The 14,986-nt window shown below is 46.2% G+C and overlaps 1 protein-coding gene across 4 annotated transcripts in view; it reads right to left on the minus strand.

The window, feature by feature from the left end:
- Nucleotides 1-3,027: 3,027 nt before the first annotated feature.
- The window catches only part of LOC128686094 (uncharacterized), a 233,378-nt gene continuing 221,419 nt past the window's right edge, over nucleotides 3,028-14,986 (minus strand). For all 4 annotated transcript variants that reach the window (XM_070098496.1, XM_070098492.1, XM_070098495.1 and 1 more), the window contains exon 6: nucleotides 3,028-3,958. In XM_070098496.1, coding sequence (XP_069954597.1) covers nucleotides 3,913-3,958 — 46 coding nt within the window. In that variant the 3' untranslated portion in view covers nucleotides 3,028-3,912. The remainder of the gene's footprint in view (nucleotides 3,959-14,986) is intronic.

The following is a 14,986-nucleotide window of genomic DNA, read 5'->3' on the forward strand; positions in this document are numbered from 1 at the left end:
GATTGTAATCTACCCCCTCTTTGAAAGCATACAGCTTAGCCAATTTATCAGTTCTATCATGCATCTGAAGACCAATGTGAGATGGAATCCACAGCATGTGCACTCTGACTCCACTGTCCACAATCTTACCATATCTATGTCTGGCTTCTGACAAAAGCATGCCACAATTTATACTTAATGAGTTGAGAGCATTTATGGATGACAGAGAATCAGTTACAATTAAAGTGTCAACCTTAGATACATGGACACATTTGAGTGCAAGGAGTATGGCAAACAGTTCTGTTTGAAGGGTAGAGGCCCAGTTATTGATGCGTGCTCCAATTTCTTTATGAGAGCCATCACTCTGTGTGACAACAGCAGCACTACCAGCTGCACCAGTGGACTGGTGAACAGAACCATCGACGTAAATAATTTGTGAAAGATTGTTCTGTGTGACTAAGTTATCAATACAGCTTAAGGCATCATGTTTCCCTGGTGTGGGGTTTTTTTTTAGTGAGGGGATGCGGGCTACCGTCCGCCTGTATCTTGGACCTATGCTAGCCTGTCTGACTGCTGTCTCGCTCTAAGTTTAGGGTTTGGCTTTTGGTCACAAGAAAAGCTGAGCTCTATCTAAGAGTTGGATGGTGGAGAGGAAAGGCGGTCCCATTATTTTGTGCCATGGCGGCACGGTTACCACTGGCAGGTGGCAGCCTAATCCTGAGCCTTCTCGGGGTGGGGGTGTGGCATGCAAAGAGTACGTAACCTTTATTCGGCGCATGTACACACCCTCATTTACAGGCTATCTCCCCCAACCAGCGAACCAGGTTGCTAAGAGTTGATGATGGGGCCCCGTCGTTCAACTAGTGACCAGGTTCTAGCCAATAAGAAGATGGTTTTGGCAATCGCAGAGGTTATGTGGGTACCGCTCTCCTGTCTGCCCTTGTCATTTCCATTCTAGAGCTGGTTGAAGCACGGTCTGCTATCTTGTGGCTTCTATTTCTGCTTTGCTTACCGTGGAGTGCACTATACTTATCACTGTACATAGTGTACATATTGCTGTTCTAAATTGGTGAAGGATAATATAAGTCTAAACTTTTTCTACTGTGTTTATTTTGCTCCCATTACACCCGGGGTAACAGGCCATTTGGAAGCCTGGGTTGTAATACTAACACTTTAGTGATTGTCGACACTCAGGTGTGTCAGACCACTGCTGCCACTCACACCTTCACTAACACTTTAGTGACTGTCGACACTCAGGTGTGTCAGGCCACTGCTGCCCCTCACACCTTCACTAACACTTTAGTGACTGTCGACACTCAGGTGTGTCAGGCCACTGCTGCCACTCACACCTTCACTAACACTTTAGTGACTGTCGACACTCAGGTGTGTCAGGCCACTGCTGCCCCTGACACCTTCACTAACACTTTAGTGACTGTCGACACTCAGGTGTGTCAGGCCACTGCTGCCCCTGACACCTTCACTAACACTTCAGTGACTGTCGACACTCAGGTGTGTCAGGCCACTGCTGCCCCTCACACCTTCACTAACACTTCCTTATTGACTGACACACACTATCTAGCTGTTATGCACTCTCGTTGTTCACACAGCTTGTCTCCCAGACTTGTTACAGGGCTGCCGGATATGAAGTTCACACTAAATTCTTATGGATATGTACATTATATATAAACGTAACCGAGCGGTCAGGCAACTGTCACTTCTGTCTTTCATACAGTATGCACGCAGGATAGTGTACACTATCCCTACGATGGCTGCTTGTTCAAGTGGTAGTTCCTCCCAGGAGACACCTTGTTGAAGAAAGACTACTTGAACTGAGTTATGTCATCTCTTGTGTCATATGCCGTTGCAGAAAGACGTTTCTGCCGTGGCTAGTGCACTAGTGTGTTCCAGATGGTGATATCCTAGTTGACAGTAATCCTTGCTAAGTTACGAGCTGTATGTCTAGTAATTAATGTAAGAAATCATCAGATCCGTGTCTCCCTTGCTAATATTTCTTGTCTTAGCATTTAATATTATTAAATATTTCCACCGGGGAGAGTCCATCCACCTTCACCGAGACTGTTCATTCCTTCAGTAAGAAAGAATTCCTACGTCCCTAGTAACCGATAATCGAGGTGAATTCTGTAATGAAATTCTTGAAAAATTTGTGTACTTTGTACAAGATCTCTAAATCTACCATTGTTCCTCATCATCCTGCCAGTAATGAGTTAGCTGAACGAACCAATAAGAGAGACTTGATGTCTTGAGAGCCAAAATCAATCTCAATAGTGAGACTTGGATTGAATTTATACCTGATGTTCAGTGTGCCATAAATTCTGCTTATAATGTTTATATTGGTGACACTCCACATTATGTGTTGTACAGTGTAGATAAACGGTTGCCTTATGAGTTGTTATATTCTAGCCCGACACCAAATTACAACCCTGATAATTTCATAGCAACTCGAACCAGCTTAGCTCAAAGTGTTTTTAGAAGAATCCGTGAAACATTTCATAAATCAACAGCAGAATTTACAAGAGTCACAAACACTCGAGCAAAGTCGACCAAAATCAAAGTAGGTTCGAGAGTTATGCTGACTAACTTTAACAAAACGTCTGCAGTGCCTCAGCTTGATCAAAAGTTTGTTGGTCCTTATCGAGTAGTTGAACATATCACTGGCAATAAGTATAAGGTTAGAGAAATTAGTACTGGTCAGTGTAAAGAATTGCATTTAGATCACATGAAGTTAGTATGTGATGATAATGATGTTCCAACTCAGACTAATGTGACAGACTCTGACAATCCTCCTGATCCTGTACTCTCTACCTCTAATACTCAGTCAGATGATCAACCTGAATGTTGTTATTCCCTACGTACACGACAGGTATTGAGAAATCCTCAAGTATCATTTGTAAATACCAATTCAGATCTGCCTCAACCACGGCATGAGTTAGTCATTGCAACAGAGTTTGATCCTCCCAGAGATGATAACCATTGTGCATATGAAAATTTCACCTTAGCAGAGTTGGGGTTAAATATCAATAACCTGTATAGATGAATAATATAGTTTAATGTGTATTTCAACTGTCCTTTACAATATCAACGTCTTAACATTCAAGAATTTTTTTGTGTGTGTTCACGAATTCTGAGATTTAACAGTCTAGGTTTGAGTGCACCAAGTCTGTCTTTTCTGTTAAACACTTCTTTCTTTGTACATATCCTTCCTCAGAATTCGTAGACCACACGAATACTGATCAATAGATCAATTTTTCTTATAACTTTTATTGTATAATCCTACCGTTGAATCTATTACTTCTATGAATTGTGCTATATCATACCTTGTAATGCATCACAATAAGTTCCCTTCCGGTAATATCCTTAAGTATGTTATAATGTTCAACTGCTGTGTACCTTGACATTGTATAGAATCAGCCCAGAGCTGTACGCCTGTTACCTCTAGTTTGTATTAGCTGTATGTTGGGATGCCATACGTTAGCTTCACTGAGATCTCAGTAGTATCAGTTACCAGTATTATCATTTACAGTAGTATCAGTTACCAGTATTATCATTTACAGTAGTATCAGTTACCAGTATTATCATTTACAGTAGTATCAGTTACCAGTATTGTCAGTAGTAATGACTCATACCAACTGTTATTGATTCACTATTTCCTGCGTGAATCACTGACTGTTATATCACTGACCATTACTGCTAACCTAGTATGATCTGTATGCAGCTCACCCTCCAACCACTCGAGAGAGCAGGTCAAGTCCAGACGTAAGAGAGGAGACAGGTCAGGCCTGGCGTTCCCATATATTCCATCCAATATACGTACTAGAACATCCGACGTGAGTGTTTATTACCCAATTGATGTTTCGAACTCACATTTGACATTGGGACCCCAGTCTTCCTTCTCGTCCTTCCTCACACTGGTAATCACAACTCTGACATAAATTTCGAGAATTCGGTGGGATGTGCAGCACTGTGGAGTGAAAGAAAATATATGTTAGCAGATATCCAGTGTAAGTGGTAGTGGAGGCGTTCAGGGAAAGTAAAGGCCAGAGGAGATAGTCAGGGAAAGTACAGGCCAGAGGAGATAGTCAGGGAAAGTACAGGCCAGAGGAGATAGTCAGGGAAAGTACAGGCCAGAGGAGATAGTCAGGGAAAGTACAGGCCAGAGGAGATAGTCAGGGAAAGTAAGGGCCAGAGGAGATAGTCAGGGAAAGTACAGGCCAGAGGAGATAGTCAGGGAAAGTACAGGCCAGAGGAGATAGTCAGGGAAAGTACAGGCCAGAGGAGATAGTCAGGGAAAGTACAGGCCAGAGGAGATAGTCAGGGAAAGTACAGGCCAGAGGAGATAGTCAGGGAAAGTAAGGGCCAGAGGAGATAGTCAGGGAAAGTACAGGCCAGAGGAGATAGTCAGGGAAAGTACAGGCCAGAGGAGATAGTCAGGGAAAGTACAGGCCAGAGGAGATAGTCAGGGAAAGTACAGGCCAGAGGAGATAGTCAGGGAAAGTACAGGCCAGAGGAGATAGTCAGGGAAAGTACAGGCCAGAGGAGATAGTCAGGGAAAGTACAGGCCAGAGGAGATAGTCAGGGAAAGTACAGGCCAGAGGAGATAGTCAGGGAAAGTACAGGCCAGAGGAGATAGTCAGGGAAAGTACAGGCCAGAGGAGATAGTCAGGGAAAGTACAGGCCAGAGGAGATAGTCAGGGAAAGTACAGGCCAGAGGAGATAGTCAGGGAAAGTACAGGCCAGAGGAGATAGTCAGGGAAAGTAAGGGCCAGAGGAGATATCAGGGAAAGTCAGGGAGGAGATAGTAGTCAGGGAAAGTAAGGCCAGAGGAGATAGTCAGGGAAACTACAGGCCAGAGGAGATAGTCAGGGAAAGTACAGGCCAGAGGAGATAGTCAGGGAAAGTACAGGCCAGAGGAGATAGTCAGGGAAAGTACAGGCCAGAGGAGATAGTCAGGGAAAGTACAGGCCAGAGGAGATAGTCAGGGAAAGTACAGGCCAGAGGAGATAGTCAGGGAAAGTACAGGCCAGAGGAGATAGTCAGGGAAAGTACAGGCCAGAGGAGATAGTCAGGGAAAGTAAAGGCCAGAGGAGATAGTCAGGGAAAGTAAAGGCCAGAGGAGATAGTCAGGGAAAGTACAGGCCAGAGGAGATAGTCAGGGAAAGTACAGGCCAGAGGAGATAGTCAGGGAAAGTAAAGGCCAGAGGAGATAGTCAGGGAAAGTACAGGCCAGAGGAGATAGTCAGGGAAAGTAAAGGCCAGAGGAGATAGTCAGGGAAAGTAAAGGCCAGAGGAGATAGTCAGGGAAAGTACAGGCCAGAGGAGATAGTCAGGGAAAGTAAAGGCCAGAGGAAAGTAAAGGCCAGAGGAGATAGTCAGGGAAAGTAAAGGCCAGAGGAGATAGTCAGGGAAAGTACAGGCCAGAGGAGATAGTCAGGGAAAGTAAAGGCCAGAGGAGATAGTCAGGGAAAGTAAAGGCCAGAGGAGATAGTCAGGGAAAGTAAAGGCCAGAGGAGATAGTCAGGGAAAGTAAAGGCCAGGGAGATAGTCAGGGAAAGGCCAGAGGAGATAGTCAGGGAAAGTAAAGGCCAGAGGAGATAGTCAGGGAAAGTAAAGGCCAGAGGAGATAGTCAGGGAAAGTAAAGGCCAGAGGAGATAGTCAGGGAAAGTAAAGGCCAGAGGAGATAGTCAGGGAAAGTAAAGGCCAGAGGAGATAGTCAGGGAAAGTAAAGGCCAGAGGAGATAGTCAGGGAAAGTAAAGGCCAGAGGAGATAGTCAGGGAAAGTAAAGGCCAGAGGAGATAGTCAGGGAAAGTAAAGGCCAGAGGAGATAGTCAGGGAAAGTACAGGCCAGAGGAGATAGTCAGGGAAAGTAAAGGCCAGAGGAGATAGTCAGGGAAAGTAAAGGCCAGAGGAGATAGTCAGGGAAAGTAAAGGCTAGAGGAGATAGTCAGGGAAATAAAGGCCAGAGGAGTCAGGGAAAGTAAAGGCCAGGGAAAGTAAAGGCCAGAGGAGATAGTCAGGGAAAGTAAAGGCCAGAGGAGATAGTCAGGGAAAGTAAAGGCCAGAGGAGATAGTCAGGGAAAGTAAAGGCCAGAGGAGATAGTCAGGGAAAGTCAGGGAAAAAGGCCAGAGGAGATAGTCAGGGAAAGTAAAGGCCAGAGGAGATAGTCAGGGAAAGTACAGGCCAGAGGAGATAGTCAGGGAAAGTCAGGGAAAAAGGCCAGAGGAGATAGTCAGGGAAAGTACAGGCCAGAGGAGATAGTCAGGGAAAGTAAAGGCCAGAGGAGATAGTCAGGGAAAGTACAGGCCAGAGGAGATAGTCAGGGAAAGTACAGGCCAGAGGAGATAGTCAGGGAAAAAGGCCAGAGGAGATAGTCAGGGAAAGTCAGGGAAAGTACAGGCCAGAGGAGATAGTCAGGGAAAGTAAAGGCCAGAGGAGATAGTCAGGGAAAGTAAAGGCCAGAGGAGATAGTCAGGGAAAGTAAAGGCCAGAGGAGATAGTCAGGGAAAGTAAAGGCCAGAGGAGATAGTCAGGGAAAGTAAAGGCCAGAGGAGATAGTCAGGGAAAGTAAAGGCCAGAGGAGATAGTCAGGGAAAGTAAAGGCCAGAGGAGATAGTCAGGGAAAGTACAGGCCAGAGGAGATAGTCAGGGAAAGTAAAGGCCAGAGGAGATAGTCAGGGAAAGTAAAGGCCAGAGGAGATAGTCAGGGAAAGTAAAGGCCAGAGGAGATAGTCAGGGAAAGTAAAGGCCAGAGGAGATAGTCAGGGAAAGTAAAGGCCAGAGGAGATAGTCAGGGAAAGTAAAGGCCAGAGGAGATAGTCAGGGAAAGTACAGGCCAGAGGAGATAGTCAGGGAAAGTAAAGGCCAGAGGAGATAGTCAGGGAAAGTACAGGCCAGAGGAGATAGTCAGGGAAAGTACAGGCCAGAGGAGATAGTCAGGGAAAGTCAGGGAAAGTACAGGCCAGAGGAGATAGTCAGGGAAAGTACAGGCCAGAGGAGATAGTCAGGGAAAGTACAGGCCAGAGGAGATAGTCAGGGAAAGTAAAGGCCAGAGGAGATAGTCAGGGAAAGTACAGGCCAGAGGAGATAGTCAGGGAAAGTAAAGGCCAGAGGAGATAGTCAGGGAAAGTACAGGCCAGAGGAGATAGTCAGGGAAAGTAAGGGCCAGAGGAGATAGTCAGGGAAAGTACAGGCCAGAGGAGATAGTCAGGGAAAGTAAAGGCCAGAGGAGATAGTCAGGGAAAGTAAGGGCCAGAGGAGATAGTCAGGGAAAGTACAGGCCAGAGGAGATAGTCAGGGAAAGTAAAGGCCAGAGGAGATAGTCAGGGAAAGTACAGGCCAGAGGAGATAGTCAGGGAAAGTAAGGGCCAGAGGAGATAGTCAGGGAAAGTACAGGCCAGAGGAGATAGTCAGGGAAAGTAAAGGCCAGAGGAGATAGTCAGGGAAAGTACAGGCCAGAGGAGATAGTCAGGGAAAGTAAAGGCCAGAGGAGATAGTCAGGGAAAGTAAGGGGCCAGAGGAGATAGTCAGGGAAAGTAAGGGCCAGAGGAGATAGTCAGGGAAAGTAAGAGGCCAGAGGAGATAGTCAAGGAAAGCAAAGGCCAGAGGAGATAGTCAGGGAAAGTAGAGGCCAGAGGAGATAGTCAGGGAAAGTAAAGGGCCGAGGAAATAGTCAGGGAAAGCAAGGGCCAGAGGAGGCAGTCAGGGAAAATAGGGACCAGAGGAGGCATTCAGATAAAGACAGAAAATTAAGGGCCAGAGAAAGCGTTCAGGGAAAGACAGTAAAGTAAGGGCCATAGGAAGTATTCAAAAATGAAGGGAAAGTAAGAGTCAGAGGAAACATTTCGGGAAAGACTGGAAAGTAAGGGTCAGAGAAGACATTCAGGGAAAGACTGGAAAGTAAGGGTCACAGAAGACATTCAGGGAAAGACTGGAAAGTAAGGGTCACAGAAGACATTCAGGGAAAGACTGGAAAGTAAGGGTCACAGAAGACATTCAGGGAAAGACTGGAAAGTAAGGGTCAGAGAAGACATTCAGGGAAAGACTGGAAAGTAAGGGTCACAGAAGACATTCAGGGAAAGACTGGAAAGTAAGGGTCACAGAAGACATTCAGGGAAAGACTGGAAAGTAAGGGTCACAGAAGACATTCAGGGAAAGACTGGAAAGTAAGGGTCAGAGAAGACATTCAGGGAAAGACTGGAAAGTAAGGGTCAGAGAAGACATTCAGGGAAAGACTGGAAAGTAAGGGTCAGAGAAGACATTCAGGGAAAGACTGGAAAGTAAGGGTCAGAGAAGACATTCAGGGAAAGACTGGAAAGTAAGGGTCAGAGAAGACATTCAGGGAAAGACTGGAAAGTAAGGGTCAGAGAAGACATTCAGGGAAAGACTGGAAAGTAAGGGTCAGAGAAGACATTCAGGGAAAGACTGGAAAGTAAGGGTCACAGAAGACATTCAGGGAAAGACTGGAAAGTAAGGGTCAGAGAAGACATTCAGGGAAAGACTGGAAAGTAAGGGTCACAGAAGACATTCAGGGAAAGACTGGAAAGTAAGGGTCAGAGAAGACATTCAGGGAAAGACTGGAAAGTAAGGGTCACAGAAGACATTCAGGGAAAGACTGGAAAGTAAGGGTCAGAGAAGACATTCAGGGAAAGACTGGAAAGTAAGGGTCACAGAAGACATTCAGGGAAAGACTGGAAAGTAAGGGTCACAGAAGACATTCAGGGAAAGACTGGAAAGTAAGGGTCAGAGAAGACATTCAGGGAAAGACTGGAAAGTAAGGGTCACAGAAGACATTCAGGGAAAGACTGGAAAGTAAGGGTCACAGAAGACATTCAGGGAAAGACTGGAAAGTAAGGGTCACAGAAGACATTCAGGGAAAGACTGGAAAGTAAGGGTCACAGAAGACATTCAGGGAAAGACTGGAAAGTAAGGGTCACAGAAGACATTCAGGGAAAGACTGGAAAGTAAGGGTCAGAGAAGACATTCAGGGAAAGACTGGAAAGTAAGGGTCACAGAAGACATTCAGGGAAAGACTGGAAAGTAAGGGTCAGAGAAGACATTCAGGGAAAGACTGGAAAGTAAGGGTCACAGAAGACATTCAGGGAAAGACTGGAAAGTAAGGGTCAGAGAAGACATTCAGGGAAAGACTGGAAAGTAAGGGTCACAGAAGACATTCAGGGAAAGACTGGAAAGTAAGGGTCACAGAAGACATTCAGGGAAAGACTGGAAAGTAAGGGTCAGAGAAGACATTCAGGGAAAGACTGGAAAGTAAGGGTCACAGAAGACATTCAGGGAAAGACTGGAAAGTAAGGGTCAGAGAAGACATTCAGGGAAAGACTGGAAAGTAAGGGTCACAGAAGACATTCAGGGAAAGACTGGAAAGTAAGGGTCAGAGAAGACATTCAGGGAAAGACTGGAAAGTAAGGGTCACAGAAGACATTCAGGGAAAGACTGGAAAGTAAGGGTCACAGAAGACATTCAGGGAAAGACTGGAAAGTAAGGGTCAGAGAAGACATTCAGGGAAAGACTGGAAAGTAAGGGTCACAGAAGACATTCAGGGAAAGACTGGAAAGTAAGGGTCACAGAAGACATTCAGGGAAAGACTGGAAAGTAAGGGTCAGAGAAGACATTCAGGGAAAGACTGGAAAGTAAGGGTCACAGAAGACATTCAGGGAAAGACTGGAAAGTAAGGGTCACAGAAGACATTCAGGGAAAGACTGGAAAGTAAGGGTCACAGAAGACATTCAGGGAAAGACTGGAAAGTAAGGGTCACAGAAGACATTCAGGGAAAGACTGGAAAGTAAGGGTCACAGAAGACATTCAGGGAAAGACTGGAAAGTAAGGGTCACAGAAGACATTCAGGGAAAGACTGGAAAATAAGGGTCAGAGAAGACATTCAGGGAAAGACTGGAAAGTAAGGGTCAGAGAAGACATTCAGGGACAGTTTACATAAGAGTGGAATATAAGAACATTAGAGGTTATGGTGTATATCGTCCACATTAACTTTGTATTCACAAGCTTTTCAAACTTAACTTCACAACCAGTTACATTAATTTAACTAAAGTTAAATGCCTACATAAGGGATAATTTCAACACTTCAACAAGGGTTGGAACTATAATTGGTTGTATGATGGACAACATTAACTTGACTCTTTAACCAGGTACTGTTACCTGCCGACTAATTTGGTCCATTAATCCACAGTGAACTAGATGTATGAGGGTGGGTGAGTTATCCCAGGAAGGTATCCCCGTACTTCAGTAAACTAGATGTATGAGGGTGGGTGAGTTATCCCAGGAAGGTATCCCCGTACTTCAGTAAACTAGATGTATGAGGGTGGGTGAGTTATCCCAGGAAGGTATCCCCATACTTCAGTAAACTAGATGAATGAGGGTGGGTGAGTTATCCCAGGAAGGTATCCCCGTACCTCAGTAAACTAGATGTATGAAAGTGGGTGAGTTATCCCAGGAAGGTATCCCCGTACTTCAGTAAACTAGAGGTATGAGGGTGGGTGAGTTATCCCAGGAAGGTATCCTCATACTTCAGTAAACTAGATGTATGAAAGTGGGTGAGTTATCCCTGGAAGGTATCCCCGTACCTCAGTAAACTAGAGGTATGAGGGTGGGTGAGTTATCCCAGGAAGGTATCCCCGTACTTCAGTAAACTAGAGGTATGAGGGTGGGTGAGTTATCCCAGGAAGGTATCCCCGTACCTCAGTAAACTAGAGGTATGAGGGTGAGTGAGTTATCCCAGGAAGGTATCCCCGTACTTCAGTAAACTAGATGTATGAAAGTGGGTGAGTTATCCCAGGAAGGTATCCCCATACTTCAGTAAACTAGAGGTATGAGGGTGGGTGAGTTATCCCAGGAAGGTATCCCCGTACCTCAGTAAACTAGAGGTATGAGGGTGGGTGAGTTATCCCAGGAAGGTATCCCCGTACTTCAGTAAACTAGATGTATGAAAGTGGGTGAGTTATCCCAGGAAGGTATCCCCGTACCTCAGTAAACTAGAGGTATGAGGGTGGGTGAGTTATCCCAGGAAGGTATCCCCGTACTTCAGTAAACTAGATGTATGAAAGTGGGTGAGTTATCCCAGGAAGGTATCCCCGTACCTCAGTGAACTAGATGTATGAGGGTGGGTGAGTTATCCCAGGAAGGTATCCCCGTACTTCAGTAAACTAGATGTATGAGGGTGGGTGAATTATCCCAGGAAGGTATCCCCGTACTTCAGCAAACTAGAGGTATGAGGGTGGGTGAGTTATCCCAGGAAGGTATCCCCGTACCTTAGTAAACTAGAGGTATGAGGGTGGGTGAGTTTTAAGAGGAAGGTATCCCCGTATCTCAGTAAACTAGAGGTATGAGGGTAGGTGAGTTATCCCAGGAAGGTATCCATGTACATCAGTAAACTAGAGGTATGAGAGTGGGTGAGATATCCAAGGAAGGTATCCCCGTACCTCAGTAAACTAGAGGTATGAGGGTGGGTGACTTATCCCAGGAAGGTATCCCCGTACCTCAGTAAACTAGAGGTATGAGAGTGGGTGAGTTATCCAAGGAAGGTATCCCCGTACCTCAGTAAACTAGAGGTACGAGGGTAGGTGAGTTATCCCAGGAAGGTATCCCCGCACCTCAGTAAACTAGATGTATGAGGGTGGGTGAGTTATCCCAGGAAGGTATCCCCGCACCTCAGTAAACTAGAGGTATGAGGGTGGGTGAGTTATCCCAGGAAGGTATCCCCGTAGTTCAGTGAACTAGATGTAAGAGGGTGGGTGAGTTTTCCTAAGAAGGTATCCCCGTACTTCAGTAAACTAGATGTATAAGGATGGGTGAGTTATCCCAGGAAGGTATCCCCGTAGTTCAGTAAACTAGATGTATGAGGGTGGGAGAGTTATCCCAGGAAGGTATCCCCGTACTTCAGTAAACTAGATATATGAGGGTGGGTGAGTTATTCCAGGAAGGTATCCCCGTACTTCAGTAAACTAAATGTATGAGGGTCGGTGAGTTATCCCAGGAAGGTATCCCCGTACTTCAGTAAACTAGATGTATGAGGGTGGGTGAGTTATCCCAGGAAGGTATCCCCGTACTTCAGTAAACTAGAGGTATGAGGGTGGGTGAGTTATCCCAGGAAGGTATCCCCGTATCTCAGTAAACTAGAGGTATGAGGGTAGGTGAGTTATCCCAGGAAGGTATCCCCGTACCTCAGTAAACTAGAGGTATGAGGGTGGGTGAGATATCCAAGGAAGGTATCCCCGTACCTCAGTAAACAAGAGGTATGAGGGTGGGTGACTTATCCCAGGAAGGTATCCCCGTACCTCAGTAAACTAGATGTATGAGAGTGGGTGAGTTATCCAAGGAAGGTATCCCCGTACCTCAGTAAACTAGAGGAATGAGGGTAGGTGAGTTATCCCAGGAAGGTATCCCCGTACCTCAGTAAACTAGAGGTATGAGGGTGGGTGAGTTATCACAGAAAGGTATCCCCTTACTTCAGTAAACTAGAGGTGTGAGGGTGGGTGAGTTATCCCAGGAAGGTATCCCCGTACCTCAGTAAACTAGACGTATGAGTGTGGGTGAGTTATCCCAGGAAGGTATCCCCGCACCTCAGTAAACTAGAGGTATGAGGGTGGGTGAGTTATCCCAGGAAGGTATCCCCGTACCTCAGAAAACTAGATGTATGAGGGTGTGTGAGATATCCCAGGAAGGTATCCCCGTACTTCAGTAAACTAGAGGTATCAGGGTGGGTGAGTTATCCCAGGAAGGTATCCCCGTACCTCAGAAAACTAGATGTATGAGGGTGTGTGAGATATCCCAGGAAGGTATCCCCGTACTTCAGTAGATATTCGTGTGAATATGTTTGTATTGTTCTAATAATACATGCATATATGTACATATATGTACATATATTTACATATATGTACATATATGTACATATATATAGATTAATGCAAGTACATGTACAAGGTATACAAGTACATGTACAAGGTATACAAGTACATGTACTTGTATAAAACTCCGCCGGCAGTCCATCGATTCCCGGTGCTTTGCCCTTTCGCATGGCACTCAAAGCTCTCCATATTTCCCCCTCAGTTATGTCCCCCCCAAAGCTTCCCTATCACTGTGTCCTAACCTACATGGCACACTTCCACACACCCTCTCTAAATCCCCTAATCCTACCCCTTCCTCCCGCCAATACTTTTCGTACCACTTATCCGCAAACAACCCCATCCCATCCATAGTGTGGATAACCTGACCCGCCCTATACCCTCCCACCGACTCAAGAACCTCCAAACATGGAATAGCTGTTGCCTGCTGACGTTGTTTTTGTCTGCGCAACACACACGAGGACGGCCTATCTCCCCATAACACCTCCTCCACCCCCGCCATTACTCTCACCGCTTGGAACCGCTCTTCCTGAATTTCCCGCAACCGCTCTTTAAGTATCATAATGTTGTCCATCGGATAGACACCCTCTACTGCCCCTTTTACATAACAACCCCGTAACCTGTCCTCCAAATAATTAAGCAACCCAAATTTTAAAGAATTAATCCTTTTCCCCTCCCTCACATAATAATGCCGAATCCGGTCCTTAGCCACACCATCCCACCACATCACCACGTCCTCCACACCTTGTACCTCCTCAGTTAATCTCTCCCACAGCTCCGTAAAACCCCCCAACCCCTCCACATCTTCCAACAGACTCGTATTTAATTTCCAATATCCCCTAGAGATACTAGCTAGAGAATCCCACTCTACTTCTGCGACAACCGCCCTATGATCTGAAAAAGCTAGTTCAATAGTACGGACAGACTTTGACAATACCTTATGAGATATATACAACCTGTCTAACCTAGCTGCATAACCTCGCCTCACGAAAGTATGCTCCACCTCCCACGCTCCCCCACCTACCACATCCCTCAACTGAACGTCCACCAAAAGATTGCGTAATGCTGTCAACATATGCCCCGCCCCTCGTGGTTCCACATCCGCTCTCCTGATCACACAATTCCAGTCCCCACCTACGATGGCCACTTCAGGTAAACCATGGAAAGCAAAAACTAGATCATCACACACAAAATCCCTCTTTACTTTCATATCATTTTCAGCTGATGCATACACACTTACAAAGGTTACCCTCTGCCCCATCTACCACCCATCCACACGCAACACCCTCCCCCCCCACCCCCTTCACGTCTTTGCAACACAAACGGGCTCGCCTCCTTTATCAATAAACCCACACCACCTTTCAAACGTGCCGATGGCAGAGTCAACACCTTATACCCTTCCACCTCGAGCACTCTACCCTCCCTGAAATTATGCTCCTGTAGAAAGACTACGTCCACTCTGTATCGACGTAAGAGCATACGAAAGCATTCCCTCTTCACACCAGTACACAGTCCATTCACATTCACAGTCATGCACTTAAGGCCTTTCTAAAGCTTCCAACCCTTTCTCCTCTCAACCTTCCCAGGGCCTCTTGCCCCAGGGTCAACATGTGGTTTGTCACCATCCACCCCCCCCTTTTCGATGCCTCTTATCCTGGCTGTCACGAGAATATACATCCTTCCTCCCAGACCTCTGCGCGGGCGTCAGGACATCATCTGAGTCTGACGCAGCCACCCTCTTCCTCGTGACACCCTCTACCGCCATACTGTCTTCCGAAGATTCCTCACAGTGAACATCAACCTCTGCTGTGACCTGTCGCACGGTGACTCCTCTCTGTGCCTGCAGTTGTCCTTCTTCCTTCTCGTGCCTGTCCCGCCACACTCTCCTTTCAACTAGGGCACCATTTCACGGACCAAGCCATTATCCTCGTCCGAAGAAGGTAAAGTTTTCAATACCTCGTCGAGCTCCTCCTCCAGCTCTCGCACCTCCTGCTGAATTAGCACTTCCTCCCCCTTCACCGGCAAAGTGGCCATTTTTGGCTCCACACAACTCGTGCCTCGCCCATCATGCACCACAAGAGACTCTTCTACAATTTCACTCCACAGACGGCCATCTCCTC

The sequence above is a fragment of the Cherax quadricarinatus genome, chromosome 62 (assembly GCF_038502225.1).
Source record: "Cherax quadricarinatus isolate ZL_2023a chromosome 62, ASM3850222v1, whole genome shotgun sequence".
NCBI lineage: Eukaryota > Metazoa > Arthropoda > Malacostraca > Decapoda > Parastacidae > Cherax > Cherax quadricarinatus.